This window comes from Chrysochloris asiatica, unplaced genomic scaffold, assembly GCF_000296735.1.
Source record: "Chrysochloris asiatica unplaced genomic scaffold, ChrAsi1.0 scaffold00043, whole genome shotgun sequence".
NCBI classification, from domain to species: Eukaryota; Metazoa; Chordata; class Mammalia; order Afrosoricida; family Chrysochloridae; genus Chrysochloris; species Chrysochloris asiatica.
In genome coordinates, this window is record NW_006408561.1 from 21676738 (window position 1) to 21698712 (window position 21975).

The 21975-nt window shown below is 37.2% G+C and overlaps 1 protein-coding gene across 1 annotated transcript in view; it reads right to left on the bottom strand.

The window, feature by feature from the left end:
• Positions 1–21975, bottom strand: part of SPATA16 (spermatogenesis associated 16) — a 398638-nt gene that overhangs the window by 108288 nt on the left and 268375 nt on the right. The window contains exon 5 of the mRNA XM_006861849.1: positions 11099–11246. Within this exon, the coding sequence (XP_006861911.1) occupies positions 11099–11246 (148 nt within the window). The remainder of the gene's footprint in view (positions 1–11098; positions 11247–21975) is intronic.

A 21975-nucleotide genomic window follows, 5' to 3' on the forward strand; every position in this document is an offset into this window, starting at 1 on the left:
CACACACACACACACATATATATGTTGTTGTTGTAAAGTGCTGTCGAGTTGGTTCTGACCCATAGCAACCCTGTATAGGGTTGCTGAGGAGCAGCTTGTGAGCTTGAACTTCTGACCGTGCAATTCAAATGGCTTTGCAGTCTGGCACATTAACCCACAGCACCACACCAGGATTATTAGCATTCCTGTTTGTATTTCCTGTTGCAAATGTGCATGTATTTTTGGGGAAGTATATATCTGGAATTAGAATTTGGGTATATATATATATATTTGTTGTTGTTGTTGTGAAGTGCTGTCAAGTCAGTTCTGACCCATAGCAACCCTGTACAGGGTTTCCGAGGCTGTAACTCTTTATGGGAGCAGAGAGCCTCATCTTTCTTCCACAGAACAACTGGTAATTTCAAACTGCTGACTGTGAGGTTAGCAGCCCGATTCATAACCACTACGCTACCAGATATATATATATATATATGTTTGTTGTTGTTGTTGTGAAGTGCCGTCGAGTCAGTTCCGACCCCAAATTTTAATTCCAGATATATATTGCCCCCAAAATATATGCACATTTATAATAGGAAATACAAACAAGAATGCTAATAATATCATTGCCTGTAATAACTACAAACTAAAACCAACTCAAGTGTTCATTATCAGTAGACTATGTACACAAATTCTGGAATATTCATTTAAAATAATGGAATGAAGATAAACCAACTAGTGCTATTTGTAGACTTCATGGAGCCCTGTTGGCACTGTGGATTAGATGCTGGGCTTTTAACTACAAGGCTGGCAGTTCAAATTCACCAGCGGCACCTTGAGTGAAAGATGAGGCAGTCTACACTTAACAAAAATGTATAGTCTAGGAAACCCAGTATAGGGTCCCTATGAATTGGAATGGACTCTTTGGCAATCGGTGACAGTAGGAGGGCAGCACAAATAGTTAAGCACTTAACTCTTAGTCAAAATGTTGGCAGTTTGAAACCCCCAGAGGTGCCTCAGAAGACAGTCCTGGCAATCTGTTTCTAAAAGGTCACACCCTTGAAAACAGCACAGAGCAGTCCCTAATCTGCACTTAGTATCGTTGTAAGTCAGCATCTACTCTATGACAGACAGCTAATAACAACACAACAATGATATTTGTAAAAAGTGTGAATTTTTTAATTCTAATTTTGAGCAAAATAAGTCAGATACAAGCTCTTAAGAATTCATATTTATAATGTTCTAAAGTAGGCAAATCAAAATCTAGGGTTTAAGGATGTATATTGTTGTTGTTAAGTGTTGTTGAATCAGTTCTGACCCATAGTGACCCTGTATAGGGTTTCCAATGAGCGGCTAGGGAGCTTGAAACACCGATCTTGTGGTTCAGACAACTTTGCAGCCCAGCACATTAGCCCACAGTGCTACACAGTCCGGTGATAATACTACAGAGAAAAGTAAGGGAATAATTATTCTAAATTGATCAGGTGTAGGGAGTGGTTTGGAATTGGGAAGGGCAATTTGAGAGTTTCTGAGGAGCTGACAATATTTTGTTTTTATTTACTTGATGTTTGTTCTATAATAATTAAGCTGTACATTTGTGTTATGCCTTGCTTATATAAATAACATTTTGCAATAAAATGTTTTTTTTGTTTTTTTGTTTTTAAAAAGCAAAAACAAAAAAAACACAAAGAACTTCATAGGACTCCATTTAATGATTCTCTGTGGATCACAGGATCATCAAGACATGCTCCTGTCCATAGATAAAGGCTAACTGTGACAAAGCATTCAAGGGGAAATAAAGAGAACTTAAATGCTAGAGATGCAAAACTCAGTGAAAAATATTAACACCACAAAATAGACACTTTAAATTCTGTGCAAAATTGACTTGTGGAATTCAAAGTTGAGAAAGTAGAGACGTTGTTTTATATGATTGGAAGCTTAATCTTCAGGGATTTTAATGCTCAACTGCATGATTTATTAGATGACAGTACCTAATGATTAACTGTAATATTGCTGAGATGTTAAATTAGACAGCATAAATAAATGCGTCAGGAAAAAGAAAATGTCAGCTGATGAGTATTCCTCTCACTGCTTCCTTACCAGCTGCATTCTGAAGTGGTCATGGGACTTTATTATGCAGCTGGGGGTCATGGGTTATGGGTAAGAACCTGAGAAAGTAGTGAGACTACCAAGATTTGTACTGGATAGGAAGCTAATCTATTCATGAGGAACTGAATTTAGGGGAGCATCTGGAGAGTAATAGTTCCTAGCTAGTAGTGCAAATGGTTATGTGCTTGACTACAAACTGAAAAATTGGCTCTGCAAACCCACCCAGAGGTGCCCTGGAATACAGGACTGGCAAACTGCTTCTGAAAGGTCACAGCCTTGAAAACGTTATGGTTAGCTCTATTCTGCACACTGTATGCGATCTCCATGAGTTGGAATGAACTCAATGGCAACTGTTTTTATTTCTTTTTCTTTCTAAGTTTAGAGTGGGAAAAGAGACTTTGAAGGAAAATGCCAAGTAAGTGTACGTGTGTGTTTTTCAAGGATTTCCTAAGCATCATGGATATATTGGGAGTGTGGTGACTCAGCAGGATAAGCACAGGACTGCAAATTACAATGCCAGTGGTTGGAGGTTACTCTGTGGAAGAAAGATGAAGCTCTGTACTCCAGTAGATCTACAGCTTCACAAAGCCTATACAGAGTCACTGACTCAACTGCATTCAACAACATACCTGCTCCCTGCTGTGTACCACATTCCAACCATCCCAATATACTTTTTTTCTCCTTGAGAGCTACAACAAAATTTTATGTTTTCCGGTTGCTGTCAAGTTGACTTTGACTCATGGTGACCCCATGTGTATAAGAATACAACTGTGCTCCATAGGGTTTTCAATGACAGACTTTTCAGAAGATAACTAGACTTTTCTTCCAAGGTACCGCTGGGTGGACTCAAACCTCTAACTTTTCTGTTAGTAACTGAGCACATTAACTATTTGCACCCCATTGACTGGTGTCTCTCTAAAGGCAACCTTGTCTTCAGTCACATCACATTTAAAAGTACTATAAATAGGATTTCAGAGTCTAGGAGAAATGTGATCATAGAAGGCAGGAGGTGGAAGACGATAAGGACCAGCGACAAATAGTGCTGCAACCTATATCTGGAAAGAAAGGATGAACTGCTGCCTGAGAGATGTTATTTCCATTAGGGAAATGCCAGAACACCATATATTCCCATGGGGAAAACCATTATTTTAATACAAAAGAAAAGGGGCTTTTGCTCCATCTATGAGGGATTCATCTTTACTTTGGCAATGGTTCTCTGATACCAACAAGAATTCTGTGGCACACTATGATTTGATTTATCATCTTTATAAGCAACCTGGTCGCAATACTTTGATAACAATATTGTGGATGCAAGTTCTTTAATTCTGTAATCTTTTCTATTTGAGAATGCTTGTTACAAAGAGGAAAATAGTCTGATGTTGAACACTTTTGATCATGATAAAATTATATTCATTTTAAGAAAAAAAGAATAAAATGAGGAATTTTAACTTTATGCTTTAGAGAACATAAGAATGTATTATCTTTACTGGTAAATGATGACTGAACAAGAGCAAGCTTATAAATTTCAATGGAAAGCCATTTTTAAAGGTCTATTTTAAAACAATATATTATTCCTCTGAACATACATATTTATTCTTGGGAGTTAAATTGCATTGGAAAGACAAAATATGACTCTATCCACCTAAGCGTTAAAGTAATTGATATCTGAACCAGAAAACTTTTCTATTAAACATTACTAAGCACAGATCCATTACTGAATATTTATTTATTTAGTAAATAAATCTTGATTTTTTCATCAAGAGGAGACAGGATATGCTTATTGTATTAGTTTATTATTATTAAAATACAACCATCCAAGAATAAGAACTATGCAGAATTGCATTATTTCATTGGAATATATGAATAAAAATCTCAAGTAAAATCTTTATAAATGAAAACATAATAATTCTGGCACTGGTGAGTTATTATTTGTTTTATATACCCTGACTACTCTGCATGAATCAAACTAGATTTTTCCTTAAATAAGAAAAATGGATAGCTACATTACTAAAGAATCAGTATATTTTTCTCCTAAGAAACATAATACAGCTCTATTATAATTATAATATGACTTTAAGATTTCAGTGGGTCTAACTATATCCTAGAAATAGAAAAGCATGAATAAACCTGGTTATCCTATAAGGCAGATTTGAATTCTAAACCTTCTTCATCAGTTTTGCAGAAGCTATAAGGCCAGTATATAGCATTTTGCCTGTGATTGAAGGTGGTGAGTTGATAGTTGCCATAATGTACAAGTACATTAGCTAACTACTAGTAGTACTAACTAACTACTGATTTAGTTAGTTCATTCAATAAAAATAATAAAAAATCTAGACCTATATACATACAAAAATAACTTTGTTTTAATACTCCCACCCCCCACCCCCATCCCCAATCTGTTTTCCATGTGGAAGTCACTGACAAGGGTTACTGTGAATCGGGGACACATTGCCTTGAGGGGGAGTGTCTTATTGTGAATACTCTCCCGGTTTATCGCCATAACTCTGCCAGATATTGCTGGGCTCACTGCACTGTCACATGACCAGAGAGTAATGAACTCAGTACTCTCTGGGCTTGGTGAAGGTGACCTGAAGTTGGGCAGAGTTTCTGAGTTGGAGATTTGTGTGCCAGCCCCCACTGGGAGAATTAAAAGTGTTAGTCTCCAAGTTTTAATGATAATAACTACTTCTCCAGCAAAACTTTGAAAGATAGATGCATCATCCAAGATTTCTGAGATACAGATTTCAATGACCTTCATTTGTGGATAGTTGATTCATATGAGCTTTATAATTTAGAAATTATTTTGAATGCAATTATAAGGTACATAGAATCCTGGTGTGAGAATGTAGGCTAGGCACTGGACTGCTAAATGAAAAATCGACTCAATGGTGCTTAATAATAACAACAGTTATGTTCTGACTTTCATAGCATACAAGTACCTCCCCACAAAAGTTATCTTTTTATGGGTGGGTACAAATGTGTATATGAGAGCATCCACCTGTATTTATCTAAGAAAGAGTTGTTGTTGTTGTGAAGTGCCGTCGGGTCGGTTCTGACCCATAGCGACCCTGTATAGAGTTTCCGAGGAGCAGCTGGTGAGCTTGAACTGCCTACCCTGCAGTTCAAATGGCTTTGCAGTCTGGCGCATTAACCCACAGTGCCACACCAGGACTCCTATGAAAGAGTAGATGAGTGTAAAGTTGAAGAAAATGTGTACTAACTCAATATTTTTGAGGATGGGAATGATTGCATACAGAACAGTGTTTATTCAATCATTTTGTTAGCAAGAGATTATGCAAGGGTAAATGGAGTAGGAAGCTGCCTACTTGCTATGATATAAGGCAGCTCAGTGTATTAGCTAAAACTACTTGAAGCATTCCCAAATCTTAGTGACACAAGAATTTTGGTTTTGGTAATGTAAATAATTCAGTGTTGGTAATCAATGGGTGACCTCTAACATGCTCATTCAGGACCATTCATCCTCTGTCTAGGTCCATGCTCCTCTCCACCCAGTCAGTGATGGGGGAAGAGAGTTTGGAGTATGGGAGGGTTTTATAGGCCAGCCCTGGAAGGGACATGCATTATTTCTGTCCACATGTCATTGGTAGTTACATAGTCACAAAGCCTCAACTAACTGTATAAGAGGTTGGGAAAAAAAATTCTATTTTGGAAAAACAGAAAATCGTTTGGTAAGCGGTTGTTTGGCACATTCAGTAAAAGAGCTCTATTTCCAAATGCCTCTACCATCTGCTTTGGTCTCCATCCTTCTTTTAATAACAGTTAGCTTTCCATTCATTTAGGCTTTAATTGAAAATATTCTTTGGGAGAGAGGAAAAATTATAGCCCAATATTCACCCTAAAATGTTAATAAGATCACAATCTGATGCTTTTTTAGGAACAAGTTTTTTTTGTTGTTGTTTTGTTTTGTTTTTGTGTGGAAGAGGAGGGGATAGTAGAAGGGTGGTGGACTACAAGGTAGGAGGAGAAGGTGTTAGATAGATGGGAACCTAGTTTAAAAAAGCTGCTGGGCTCATTCTCAGGTTTATATTGATTCATACAGAAAGATTGTGGTTTATAGCTGTTATTTCTGCCAGGAAATCTGTCCAGAGTTCTCTATTCCCATTTTTAATGTTAACTCTTAATCACCTTAATCATAGTTTATAAGTCACTTCCTCACAAAAGCTTTCTATTAGTCCCACACTCTCATATGCTAGTACCTATATTAGAGCCTCCCAAGGCATCTTTGTGTGTGTGTGTGTGTGTGTGTGTGTGTAGGTTTTTATTGTGGACTGAGTGATAGTTTACATGGGGGAACATCGGCTTTACATCATCGTTTCATTGCAATGATTACAATCTTGTCCGTGTATCATCATTCAACAGTATTTGCTTCCATTCCCTGTTTCTTTTCTTTCTTTCTTTTTTTTTTGGGCGGCGGGGAGGCGGTGGTGGAGGGGATGTACACAGAAACATTCAGGGATATATAGTAATTTAAACAACCAAAGGGCACATTCTGCAAGCCTGCCTCCTGGTCACCAGCACCCAATCCCTCTCTTTCCTTGAGTCTAGAGTGCTCCCTCTCTCCATGTACTCATCTCTGCCTCCATCTCTGGTATTTCTACTTCTCTGGATAGGGTCCCACATTCAGCTTGTGCTCTTCTCCCTTGATGGTCCTAAGGTCCTCTGTTTCTGGACTGTAGATTAACTACTCCCCCACTTTTGTTACAAAACTTCTACCTTTACATTTGTGACTGCCACAATTAGTCATGATAACAATTACTCACTATTGAATCATAAGAATATTATCCCCATCTCTTTTCACTCTTAAACTGAACTCCCTCTAGAAAACTTGTAAGCCAGTCACTTCGTGCCTTTATCACCCTCGTTTTAGGTAGCCAATGCCTAAGTTGCCCATCACTATCTACTCTGTACACGGAGGGGATAGGATTGATACTTGATGTGAAGACTCCTTCCTGCTCTGTTGGTATTTTGAGCTACTAAGGAGCTCTGGTAGCTTAGTGGTTACGAATCAGTCTGCTATCCTCAGGGTCAGCAGTTCAAAACTACCAGGGAGAAAGATGAGGCTTTCTACTCCCGTAAAGATGTACAATCTCAGAAACCCTGTACAGGGTCACCATGAGCTGGAACCTACTCCACAGCATATAATCACCACCATTCTTCTAGGCTGCATCCCTGCCTTTCTCTATAACTGCATGTGTTAATTACCTAGTGCTGTCATAACAGAATTACCACAAGTGGGTGACTTTAAAGAACAGAGATTTATTTTCTAACCATTCTGTAGACTAACAGTCTGAATTCAGGGCTTGGCTGTAGGGGGAGGTCCTTCTTTGTCAGTTACCCTGGGAGTTCCTTGGCATTCCTCCATGTTCTGTTCCTTGCCATCTGTCTTGCCCCTGTATCTCAGTGTCTATTTTTCTATCTTAAAAACTCAGAAATTACTAGTTTTAGGACCCTTCCCTACTCTGATATGACCTCAAGAACAACAACAACAACAAAAACACACCCTATTTTCAGACTGGTCCATATATACAAGTAGAAAAGTTAGGATTTCAAATCATGTTTTTTTAGGAATCTGTTTAATCCATAGCACCTTCTAGCTACCCTCTCTCACTACCATTGCCTGTGCTGATCTACACTTTGCAACTGACAGATATGTTAAAATGTTAAAGATAATGCTTGATTTTCCCTTTACCCATGCAGGTGTCCTACACACCTTGGGTCTGGATGAGAAAAATAATTTATATCTCTATGATTCTGCACATACAGCTAGTAATAGTGGTTTCTTCATCATCTTAGCAATGGCTTTGGGGAAGACCTTTTAGTCATTCCAAACAGAGGCAAATAATGTCATCAGTGTGATAGCCTTTTAGCACAAGGTTCCACAGAGCAAAGAACCTTACCAGTTCCCAAGAAATTTAATTATTCAAGACTGCTTCTCTACCTTCCCTCCCTCTTCTGAAACTGTGCCTTTCCTCTCATATAGCACTGTCATACTCCAGCAATTAGTAATTATAAAATAATAGAAACAATCATTAGTAACTTATAATTATCTTCCCTTCCAAAGTATAAGATCCTTTAGCATGAATCGTCTTGCCAACAGATCATAATTCATCTTGATAACAAGTTTGATGGAGTTCCATGAGACATGAATCTGGCTCATTAATGTTTTTATTGTTTTTTAAACTCTCAGTGAAAACAGTGCTTCCTAAGTATTAATTAATCTTCATGACTTCCCTATGAAGTAGGTTAAATAAAACTAAATTTATTCTATTAGTAGAGGAACTGGCAAACTGGTAATCTCCCCAATGAATCTCTCTATATTACCAATGGATGTAAGAGTAGAAATGGATGCAGGGAATTTGACTCATTTTCCCACCACACTAGACAAGCTTGACTTTTATGAGTTATTAGCCATGTATGATAAGTACTGGACTGTGAACTACAAGGTAGGTAGTTCAGTGCTTAAAATCCACCAGCTGCTCCTCAGAAAACCTATACACGGTTGCTATGAATTGGAACCAACTCGATGGCATTTAACAAGAGCAACAAAGTCTCCTTCCACCAAAAACAAAACCAAAACTCCTCAAAATACTTATACAGAAATAATGAATAATGAAAAATAATGTGAGTGCTGAGATATTATTACCTACTGACTTATAGAATGCTCAGTCTAAGTAAACGTGCATCACTGGTCATTATGGTATGCATTAGCTTTCTTTTCTTCCCTTCCTCTGTCCTAAATTTCAATTTTACCTCAGGAATTTACTATGGTTGCATCACTAGTTAGCACATCTCTGAAGTACTTGAAGCACACAAGAGGAAAATAAGGAATCTACAGGACCTGAATTTAATGTTTCTGTAATAGCTCTACTTTTATCACAAGGAAGTAATGTAGTTCAGTGGCAAAGACATGGATTCAAAGTCAGTTCCAGTCCTGCTACTACTGATTTTCTGAGTATCTTCAGAAAAGTGATTTGTTTTTTTCCAGATAATTCGTTTTCTTGTCTCTAAATAAGAATCACTTAGGTCTCTCATAAATTACTGGAATCTCAAGAGATAATGGATGTAGAGTGCCTGGAACCTTACAAGTGGTCAATAAAAGTATACATTATTAATCATATAAATCAGTGATCTGGCCCCTAAGCTTCGAGAAAAGGAATGAGAAGGCCTAGCAAGGAGAATGTGGTATTAGAAGTGTATATTTAGAGATTTTGCTGAACATGCTAGTCATTGTTGAATGGCTCTTAATTTGGCATCACCAAATCCTCTTCACAATTCAGAGTAGCACTTTGTACATCCCATAAACCAAACTCATAGTCATTGAGTTAATTTTGACTCATAGAACAGAGCACAGCTTGCCCACAGGTTTTCAAGCTTATAACATGATGGAAGCAGATTGCCTAATCTTTCTCCTGTGGAGCAGTCGGTAAGTTTCAACCACAGACCTTTAAATTAGTAGCAGAATGCTTAACCAATGTGCCACCAGGGCTCATTACGTGGCATAGAGTTGATTTAAAAAAAATGTTTCTAATGAATCCTTGAGAAGAAATGATTTCCAAAAACAAAAAGAAGAAAGTATAATATAAGTAAGGATTGCCTATGGTACCCTTGACTATTTCATTTGAATCCCAATGATCCAAGAGCATACGAAAAAAAAGTTTGATGTGTGAAATATGAGGGCGCTTCCAAAAGTTCATGGAAAAATTCCATTAACTTTTAATTCTATTTTTCCATGAATTTTTGGAAGTCCCTCATATATGGTGGAAAAAACAAACAAAAAATGCGCCCCTACAGTTCCAAATCCATTGCTGTTGAGTCAGTTCCAACTCATAACAGCCCCATAGGACAGAGAAGAATTGTCCCCTTCTCCCTGTCAGGTAGTTCTTCTGTGCTGCCACTGGTGGGTTGGAACCACCAAGCTTTTGGTTATCAGCAAAGCACTTAACCACTGAGCCACCAGAAGGAAAGCTGAAATATCAGGCATTGGAACAAAGTCCATCTTTAGGAGATTACTGTAATTATCTGTTTGACTGATGATGAGTATAAAGAAATATGGAATGATCTATTTGTTATGGAAAAAATTACATTCCCTGAAAATATGTGTTGTAAATTCGAACATCTCTGCTTGTGGTTATAATTCCATTTGGGAATGGGTTATCTTTGCCCATGAGGCAGGATTAGTGTCGGATGTATCTTGGGTCAATCTCTTTGGCGATATAAAATAGATTAAATAAATGAGCAAAGAGAGATAAGGTAAATGAGATACCAAAACACATGGAGAGCTCCAAGGAATTAGGAAGTAGAAAGTGAAAAGACAAGAACATTCCTCCAAAGATGACAGGGAGAGAAAGGCTTGCACTTGAGTCAGCACTCTGAATTCAGACTTCTAACCTCCTAAACTGTGTGAAATAAATTCTATTTATGTAAGCCATCTACTTATAGTATGTCTGTTATAGCAGACTAGGTAATTAAACATCCTTCCTTCCTTTTTGTTTCTTTAAAACTTAAAGAGTTTTACCGCTTCCTCTTATAGGAATATAGGAACATGAAAGCACAAAGAATATTGTACTAGCCATGTAGTTCCAGCTACTTGGGAGGCTGAGACTGGAGGAACCCTTAAGTCCAGGAGTTCTGGGTTGTAGTGTCTCTGCTGATTGAGTGTCCACACTAAGTTCTAGAATCCTGATGTGGTGCTGTGGAATAAAGCACTGGACCCCGAGGTCGATTTAAATTGCAAGATTGGCAGTTCAAACTCACAAGCTGTTCCTCAGAAACCCTACACAGGGTCGCTGTGAGTAAGAGCCAACTCGACTGCACTTAACAACAACAATATAGAGCTAGTGCTAGTTAAAACGTTAAGAATAACTTCCCATCTCGATTTATCAAATTAAAACAGGATACCTCTAAAAGGAAATATTAAACAAACCCAAAAGGATCCTGGATTTTTAAAATGGAAACAAGTATCAGCTGATAGTGTAAGGATATTGAATTTTACCTGTGTAGATATAATCCACATATGCAGGGTGAGTTTTTGTGAAAACCTCTTTTACTTTTTCTATCTTATCAGCTCTGATTTTTGTTGCAAATGGTGTATACATCACTGAGAAGGATTCAGCTCTGGTGATAGCTTCTTCAATCATGGCCTGAGAGGAAGCAAGCAACCCATTTAGGCTCAGTAACAATATATGACTTTCTAAGAATGCATAAAATATAATTACCTTTATGGATGATTTAAAAAATTTGTATACTGTATACCAAAGATAACATTTTTTGGTCTTGACTATTCATTAGAAAGAAACTTTAATTAGTTCTGGAAATATTATTTCATATTAAGAAAACCAATTAAATGAAGAAAACTAGTAAACAGTCTTCTCCAAACTGAGCTTGCCTTAAGATAAAAATAAAAATTCTATTTTCTAAAGGTGTCATTTTTACTTGATTTTAGAAATCAAATTTATTTTAGTCTAACATTATAATTAACTTACCCATGAACAGGCATTGGTGAGTAATTTGTAGAGAGAGTTTTCTTTAAAAAGACCTAGTTGAAATATCCAGATATAAGTCTTTTCTATAAATAACATGACAAGCTAGACACCCTCCCCTCCCCCCCCAACTTCTTCTTCTAATACCTGGGAAAGTCTTTTGGAATAAGAAAAATCTTTCTCAACTTCCTCTCAGCAAAGCTTCCTTTCCCTCCAGATCACAAGAGCCATTTAAAATGGATTCAGCTATTTAAGAATTTCTTTAAATTATCTTTGCTCATGTAACACTCTTGATAATGCCCTGTCATCACCCTAAGCTTCCTGCCTTAAATAGGGCCATTATCATTTGTAACAGACCCAAAAGAAAGTTTTGTGAAGTTTTAAAAGAACTTTATTCCTTTCCCACAAACCTTTCCTTCTAATGAGACTTGAATGTTGAATAGAAAAGTGGAAGTGTCTATCGCCATCTCTTTTCTTCTGAAGATGGCATAAAAGCATCTTTAAAAAAATCTGTATTTACTTATAGGAATAAAATTTATTTCTGAAAACTAAGAGTGCCAAGAATCAATAAGGAAAAATAATTGATTTGAGTTTTCCAACAGAGAAAAAAAGTAATTTAACAAACAGCATATTATGTTACTTCCTGCTCAGTATTTTCTAAACAAGTTTCCTATCAATATTAAAAGCAATAAGGAAATGATTTTACTTTGTGAAACCTAACTGAATTTATTCATTTTCTATTCCATTCTTCAGTGACTTCAGATAAACTCTCTGATTATCTATTATTGTCTATAAACAGTAGCTTTATAAGAATTTACTGGAAGTAAATGTCCTCCTTTTCTGAGGGATGGGCACACTATGTGAAAATTAGTGGTGGGGCAAATTTCTGATTGAATGACAGAATTAACATTGCCCACAAGAAACTTCAAGGAGAGCAAAGAATATAGCTGTAGGACCAAACCCAGAGCCTGCACTAAGATGCAGTTACCAGTAGATTATGAGTGTGAGGAATGGCTTGGATCCTGAGTCCTGCCCTGTGAGCTTTGGAGGGGTAAGAAGGCTAATGTAGGCAGTAGGCCTGAGGTTTACAAGTGTGAATGGAGAACTCAAATGAGATGTTTGGGCACAGGGTACTGGTACTCTTCAAAATACAGATCCTTTATACTGAGTCAGAGAAATAATTTCTTTAGTATGAGGCTTCCCCATGGTCCCTGCTAGAACCAATCCTGTGATGGCTTGTCTAGAGTAAGCACATGAGTAGTAGCAGCCCCTAGATGCCTGAGGAGACATGTGATGTGTAGGAAAGTAATTTTAGACTTCACGCTCTTAAGGCTAAAATCAGCTCTAAGGTCATGATCTGACATTCCCTCCTTTTGTAAGCTTTTGGGTCCTTACAATTAAATACCTTTTCTAACCGTCTCTATGAGTATTTTGGCAGAGGATATTTTGCTTCACGTTCTAGGCCAAAAATTTTAGTGAAGGTATTGAGCCTCTAGTTTGCTTTCATTAAGACATGAGTGACGCTGTAGGCTAGCACTAAGGCTGTTAACCACAAGGTCAACGGTTCATGGAAACCCTTGTGCAGGGTTGCTAGGAGTCAGAACTGACTCAACACCAAGCAGTTAACACCAAGACCAGAACGGAAGAAAACACCCTATTCCTATTCACTCATTGCCCCCCCCCCCCGTAACTGCTGGTAGCATTGATGACTGCTGGCAGCATAGTTCTCCTAATCATCTCCTAGTGGGGATGGTTAAGACTCATGCCCAACTTCTCTGCAAGTAGCAGAAGTGTGGTTTTCATGTGGAGGCTTGATTTACTTATTTAAGGATTTGTGCTCTTGGCTATATGGTCAAGTCACTGCATTTGGGACTTCACAACTTTCTACTCAGGAGGGTATGTGTAGATGCCCTCTCCTGGACTCAGGATCAATAGCTAGAGGTTCTTTTGTGTGTTCTATTATTCATCCTATGGTGGCTAAGGCAGATCACATATGTATGAATAAGAATTAAATTATCCAAGGAGATGCTTTATCAAAGGAAATTATTATTCTCTAAAAAGAAATATCACAACATTTTACTATTTTTTTTCTAATGTTTTCTATTCATATAGAGATAGACAATCTTGAAGTTTTAGATTTACTTCACATTGCTCTTGTAAAAGAATGGAGTCATGCCATATAAATATATTTTTGAAACTTTATTGGTGTATTATTGAATAACTAAAAATCTAGAACAAATACGACTTTATTTAAAAGTAGGATTTTAAAATGATTTTAGTTTGTTGTTGTCAGATGCTATGGAGTCAGTTACAATTCATAGCCAAGGAGCTCTGGTAGCGTAGTGGTTATGAATCAGGCTGCGAACCGCAAGGTCAGCAGTTCAAAACTACCAGCTGTTCCGCAGGAGAAAGATGAGGCTTTCTACTTCCATAAAGATTTATAGCCTCGGAAACCCTGTACAGGGTCGCTATGAGTTGGAACTGACTCCACGGTACATAACAACAACAACTATGCACAAAAGAAAGAAATACTGTCTGGTTCTGTGCCATCCTCACAATTGTTAGAACTGAGTCCATTGTTGTGGCCACTGTGCCACAGTGCTTTGGATGTCTTCCTCTTTTTTGATGACCCTCCACTTTTCCAAGCATAATGTCCATCACCAGGAACTGGTCCCTCCTGATAACATGTCCAAAGTATGAGAGATTAAGTCTCACCATCCAGGCTTATAAGGAGCATTCTGGATACATTTCTTCCAAGACAGATTGTTTTGTTCATCTGGCAGTCTATGGTACTTTCAATATTCTTTGCCAACACCCTAATTCAAACATATCAATTTCTCTTCTGTCTTTTTTATTGATTGTCCAGCTTTCATATGCTTATGAGATAATTGAAAATACTATGGCTTTGGTCAGGTGCACCTTAATCTTCAAAGTGATATTTTTGCTCTTTAACACTTTAGAGAGGTTCTGTGCATGTGCAGTGAATGTGACTAGTGAAATACGTCTTTTATTTTCTTGATTGCTGCTTCCTTGAGCATTAATTGTAGATCTAAGCAAAATGAAGTCTTTGACAGTTTCAATCTTTTCTCCATTTATCATGATATTATTTATTGGTCACGCTGTGAAGATTTCCACTTTTTTTTTTTTTTTCTAATTTGAGGTGCAATCCACACTGAAGTGAAGGTGGTAAACTTTGACCTTCATCAGTAATTGCTTCAAGTCCTATTTGCCTTCCAGCAAGCAAGGTTGTGTCATTTGCATATCATAGGTTGTTAATGTGTCTTCTTCCAATTCTGATGCTACATTCTTCTACATATGATCCAGTTTATTGGATTATTTGTTCAACATACAGATTGAATAAGTATGGTGAAAGGATACAACTGTAGTACACACCTTTCATGATTGTGAACCATTCAGTATTCTTCTGTTCTGTTTAAACAACTGCCTTTTGATTTTTGTTTAGACAACAAAATATAAGCTACTACTTTGTGACAGCAGTCATGTGATTTAAAATTGAGCTTGATTGTTATGAAAAGTAAAATATGTTCTAATATGTACAAACTGGAAAATTGTACTGAAGGCTTTTAAAACTTATTTTTACTGTGAATTGAGTGAAGGTTTACAGAAAAGATCATCAAATTTACATTCAACAAATCAGATACTTACTTTCATCTCAATGATTGCAATCCTGTCCATGTAACAGCAGTTATCCCACTTACTCCATGTGGTTCTTACTTCCATTCCACCTTCCTTCCTAAACTTTCTGAACTTTGTCCTTGGGTAAATGTTGCCCTTTTGTTCTTGAATGTTTGGCCATTCCATGGTAGCATACTTTACTAGTGTTGTTATTTCCCCTATAGACCTATCTACTGCTTGGCTGAAAATTGGGCCACAAGGGTGAGTTTTGTTCCAGACCTAAAAGAGTGGCCAAGGGCTAGTCTCTGGTTCTTCTAGTCTTTTCTGACCAGTAGACATAGTCTGTTGTTGTTTTTTAAAGTATAATTTTGAATTTTATTCCACATTTTCTCTTACTCTATCAGGGACCTTATAATGTTATACCTTTCAGAGCACTTGGTAGTGGTAGCTGGGCACCATCAAGTTCATCTGGTCTCAGAGTTGTAGTGACTGATGTTCCCGGGTTCCATTAGTCCATTGAACAGTTGATTTGAAGCATCTTCAATTTTCATTACTCTTCTTTCTTCCACACATGGAGAGCCCAATAATTTAATCTTAGATGGTTGCTCATGAGTTTTTAAGATCTCAGTAGCTACTTGCCAAAGTAGGATATAAAATATTTTTTTTATGTAGACTTTTATACCAATTGACTGTGATTTCCCCTAAGACTATGACCCTCTGACTCCAGACCAAGCAACTCATTGCTGAAGACTTTTTTTAAATCGAGCATATTTTGCAGTAATTGTAGACCTTAAGATAAAAAATTTTTCTTGGGTTTGAAAATAAATAGAGGGAGATACCAGAAAAGGGATTGCAGCTTGTAATAACCCAGTTTGTACTAAAAATGGAGGTAATGTTCAAATGATGTTTTTGATCTAAACACAAGTATTCTGTAATTGAATGCTTTGTTCCTAATGTGTAAATTCCTCTGTTGTAAATAAATGGCAAGCTGAATGTGTGTAGATAATGGGGAAAACAATCATTACATGTATTCTGTTGTTAAATGTGCATTGCTGTACATGATGTTTTCTTAGCTGCGATTCAAAAGGAAGTTAGTAAATTAGCTGTATATATTTAGGAGTTCTAATAACTTTCTATTGTTACCTTAGGTTTTATAAGTTTTAAAGTTCATAGTTTCATAAGCAAAGAGTGTATGTGGGCAGCTCATTTTCTCTACAAATCATAACTCATGCTAATTTCTTTTTGTATGTTAGCAAAGTAAAAAGAGTCACTTGCTGTCTCTGAAATCAACCTGTCCAGAACAACTGTAAAGCAAGAGAGATTATGGGAGAAACAGGAGGAGTAAGATAGTTCATCAAGGGCAGAAGAAAAGCAATAAAGGCAGAGGGGTAAAAATATGTAAATAGCAAAAATTAAAGAAAATTTGCCTCCCTCTTGTAAATCAAGAGGGTTGGTTCTTCATGGTGAATTTTTAAGTTCATTTCAGGTAGCCAGAATAAAGCTGGAAGACATGACCAACATCATATTTCAGGGTATGAGTTTATGTAATTGTTTTCTTTCTAGTGGAAGATTTGTACAAATTGTAACTTTTTATCTATGTGCCTGATGATAGTGTTTCAATCAGTGGAAGTCTTGTCATTCCCAATTAGAAATTGTGATAAAATTATTATCAAATTGTTTATTTAATGCTTCTGATATTAGGGTTGACTATACTTGTAGTAAATTACTTTTCTTTGAATGCTATATATCTAGAAGAGACTGTACAAAATTTTCAGTCCAATTCACTGAGTTTTGGAGAGCCTTAAGTGATTTTTCTAAGAAGATAAAGCTTTTAATTTTATAGAATTTAGAAATAGAAACTTCAATGCTATTTTTTGCATTATTCTTTTGAAAATTACAACTTTGCCTTCAGAGTGCATGGTCAGATTGGCAGACTTGTAGTCAAGTGTGGCCATGTGACTGAGTTTGGACAATGGGATACAGATGTAAATGATAATTTACTTTTTCTAGATCTGGCCCCATAAAACTCTGCCAATCACTGAACCCTCACTGTCTTTTCCTACCAGTTGGCTGAAGAAAGAGGAATTTCAGAACCTGAAGGAAGATGGAGCCACAGATGGAAGCAGTTGGATTCTCAAGTTATTGATTGTAGAAGAACTAATGAGGAGCACCCACATGGACTACAGCTTGAGTGAGAAAACAACTTTAATTTTTTTAAGCTACTGAAATTTTGAGTCTGGTGTGTGGCACTGTAGGATAAACACTGGACTGCTAATTGCAAAGTTGGTGGTTCAAACATATCATTCACTTCTTGGAAACCCTATACAGGGTTGCTTTGAGTTGGAAACAACTTGATGGAACTTAACAACAACAACAACTGAAATTTTGAGGTTGTTGTTGCAGTTACTCTATCTAGATTTAATACACAAAAATAACAAATGAAAACTGAAATCTTTTTTATAATCTATTTAACTATTCTATTTAAGCCTTATGCATTATTAAAAGTCAAGAAATACAGCACTTAAAAATAGTTTTATTTGTTTTATTGCTGTTGTTAAGAATGTACACAACAAAACATACACCAATTTAATAGTTTCTTCATGTATTAGTTAGTGACATTGATTACATTCTTTGAGTTGTGTAACCTTTCTCACCCTCCTTTTTTGAGTTGTTCATCCCTCATTAGCATAGATGAGTTGCTCTTGTCGATTTGATGTCATGTAGATAGTTCCGGCATAGCACTGTGGGACAAAGCACTGGACTGCAAGGTTGGTTTGAACTGCAAGTTCCAAGGTTCACACTTACCAGCTCCTCCAATACAGGGTTGCTATGACTTAGAACTGACTTGATTCCAACTTAACAACAACAACAAAAATAGTTCTTAAAAGAACATAATGCTCCAGGCAGACAGTTTTAATAGTTAATCTAAACTCATTTTAAAAAGACTTCAGGGGGTATTTTTGGTTTAAAGTTTAAAGATTATCTGAGGGCAGTCACTTCAGGGTTTCATCCAACCTTCATGTCTCCAGGATGTCTGGAGTCCATGAGAATTTGAAATTCTGTTTTGCATTTCCCCCTTTTTAATCAGGATTTTTTCTATGGAAATTTTAATGAAAATATTCAGTCATTTAGTTCTTCTGGTCTCATGGCAAAAATTGGCAGTTGTTCATGGAGGCAATTAGCCACACATTTCACATCTTTCTCCTATTCCAGCCTCTACTTTTTCCTCTGTTGTTCCAGGTGACTAAACACCAATTGTTGAACTTTGGAAGTCTACTTGCATGCAATCTTTTCAGACCCCAGGCATGAAGCACTGAACTAGGATATAGAACAGAAGTACTAAATATGTTATTTAGGTCAATTAACTGTGATGTCCCATGAAACCATGACCTTAAACCTCCAAACCAATGAGATTTTTTGGTTGTACATGAGCAGTCTCAGCATCTACTTTTTAAATTTGTTGTTGGTGTTATTGTTACTATAAATATATCTAGCACACAACCTTTGCCGACTCAGCTTTGTACAGGATTATAGCATATTTACAGTGATTACAATAATTGACTGTGTAACTGTATCCTTAATGAACGTGACACTTAAAATGATAACAACCATGAGGCAGCAAGATGGTAGACAAGACATACAGATTGTACAGACTCTACAACAAAGATATGGATAACCAAATGAAACAGATACAGCGGATAGTCCTGGAACTCTGAGCTTCAGATGAAGGGATAGAGAAGTAGAAAGAATGCTTACTAGGAGAGAGAGTTGAGCAGACATGGCAAAAACCAGGACTGATTGGGTGATCTGTGCCAACTGACCAGATATGGCCCAGCCCATCTTGAGCTTTTGTGAGCAGCTTCAGAGACAAGAAAACATATTGGCATTACAGAAGCACACCTGTGGCTGGCAGAGATAAATGTATGATTCTTTTCTTGTTCCCCACATTCCCCTGGTGACCAGAGGGGAAGTTGTTACCCTTCCGTGGATACCACCAGAAAAGCTGCTACTCTCCTGGTTGGAGGTGAGTTCTGCAGTTGTGAGTACCATTAAAGGACAGGAGAACTCTCTGCATTATTGGGCAGACTCTGCACCAATCTGCAGATCTGGCCTTGGTCAGGCCTGGATTAGCCGTTATTAGGAGAAGCAGCTGAACAGATGTATGGAGCTGGAAGGTTGGTGGGGAAACAAAGAAAGGAGAGTGAGGATTTATACCAGTTGAGCAGTCATGGCATGCCCATCTTGAACTTCCGAGGGTGACTCTGAAAGCAAGAGGACAAAGGTGGCATAGAGGCATACTACTTATTGGTGAAGAGAAAGGGGTGGAATGATTTCTTGTACCCCACATTATCTTAGTGACCAAAGTTGTGGCTGGCACCCAGCTTGGTATACTACAAATAAAACTCCTTTTCTGTGGGCTGTCAGAGTTGCCTCAAACTGTATGGGGAACTAGTAGCACCAACACTGGTACTTGGAATCAGGTGTGGCCAGCTCTAGATCTGCAGAGCTTGTTTTGGCCAGTCCTAGACTGTCAGGAGCTCTGGTAGCATAGTGGTTATGAATCAGGCCGCTAACCTCAGGGTCAGCAGTTCAAAACTACCAGCTGTTCCGCGGGAGAAAGATGAGGCTTTCTGCTCTCATAAAGATTTACAGCCTCGGAAACCCTGTACAGGGTCGCTATGAGTCGGAACCAAGTCCACGGCACATAACAACAACAGATTGTCAGGAACTCTCACTCTTGGCTGCATTCCGGGACAGAAATACCCTGACTCCCCAGTTGCTTTGGGGTTTGCATGAATTACTTCCAGATTGGGTGTCCAGAACAAACAACACCTAGCCCTACAGGAACCCCACTGAGGGTTGAGTATTAATGTCTCATTTCTTACTTACCTACAATGTGAGATCCTTGGCTGGCAGGGAGATCCCAGAATTTTCTCCTTTTTGGATTTGGCATTTGCCCTGGTTTTTTCTTTTCATTGTCTTTGTTTGTTTATGTCTCCTTGCCTTTCTCTTTCTTGCTTTCTATTCTTTCTACCTAACCTTTAATTTCTTTTTTTCTGCTTCTCTTTTCCAAATGTTTCTACTTCTTTTTCTCTTCTTCCTATTCCCCGCACACCCCTGCCCTCTCTGTTTTATAAAGCTCCACTCTGGTCTCTTTTCCTTTTACTCATTCCTCTCCCTAATTGTGTTAAGTTCTTTTTATTTTCACTCTTTTATTTTTTCTTTTTGAATATTTTGTTTTGCTCTCATTATTTTCTTTCTTTGATTTTATATTCTTTTTCTAGCTGCTGCCTGCTTTTTTTCTTTACTATTTTCTTTTTTGCTTGTTTGTTTTCTTAATCTCTTGTGTGTGTTTTTTCTCTTCTTGTGTTATCTGTCAGGAGACAGCATCCATGTCCACAGAGCCAGCCACAACCACACCCTCTATATCCCCCACAAGTTGGGCAAGAGTCAATACCAGCTGCTATATGCTGGATCAACGATAACAACCAACATTAGCTAAATCCATCCTGAATTGAACTGCATGAATAGTGAAAAGAGACTGGTACATAAGTTCACTTACTGGTCAATCCCACTAAGAGTCAGTTGAGTGCATAATTATACACCAACATATAATCACTAACTTAAAACATATACAGAAAGACAATGTCTTGAAAGCAGCAAAGAATTTTTGTTCACACAAGAAACAAGACAGAGTGGCTCAAACAATTGACCAAGAGGCAGAGCAAGAAAACATTTTAAGGAAAAGGTGACATTGGGAATACTATAGAAAGAATTCAACAGAATATTTAGATACCTCCAAATTCTTGACAGAAAAGTCCAGGAAAACAAGGAAGAATTCAGGAAAATAGTACAGGAAAAGTAAAACAAAACAGATAAAGGGTACAATAAAAAAATATGCAAACAGAAATCAAGAAGATGACAACTAAGAGTTCAGAAATGGACAATGTACTGAAAGGGCAAACAAATAAATTTGAATGAATGAAAGTTCGAATTAGGGAGCTTGAAGATAAAGCCCTCAATCCTACTAAACTAGAAGAACAATCAAGAAAAGAATGAGAAAATCGGAAGAGATAAAGAGAGCCTAAGATTAACATGAAACAACATGAAGTAGAATAATAGGCTGGTCAGAATTCCAGAACAGGAAGAGACAAAGAAAAGCTCAGAAAAGCTAGCTGAAGAATTATTGGAAGAAAATTTCCCTAACATCATGAAAAATGAGAAGATAAGCATTTAATAAACTGAATGAACCTCAAACAGGATAGACTCTTAAAGAAAATCACCAAGATATATAATAATTAAATGTTCCAAAATAAAAAAACAAAGAAAGAATCCTAAAAGGAATTCCAGGAAATATGAAATGGTACCTGCAAAGGAGAAGTAATAAGATTAAGCTCTGACTTCTCAGCAGAAACCATGCAGGCAAGAAGCAATGGGTAGATATATATAAAACTGAAAGAAAGACGCTGTCAACCAAGAATCACATACCCAGAAAAACTGTCCCCAAAATATGCTGGTGAATTTAGAACATTTCCAGAGAAACTGAAACTAAAACAACTTGCAATAACCAGGCTAAATTTACAAAAAATACAAAATGAGTCCTTTGAACTGAGAACCAGTAACAGCAGTCAACAACAATCAGAGACTGACATAAATGGCAATGCCACCCAGTATTAAATCCAGGTATAGAAGTATCCAATGTAAAATAAACCTACAAGACTGAAAATAGGAAACTATAGATATCAATCTATAA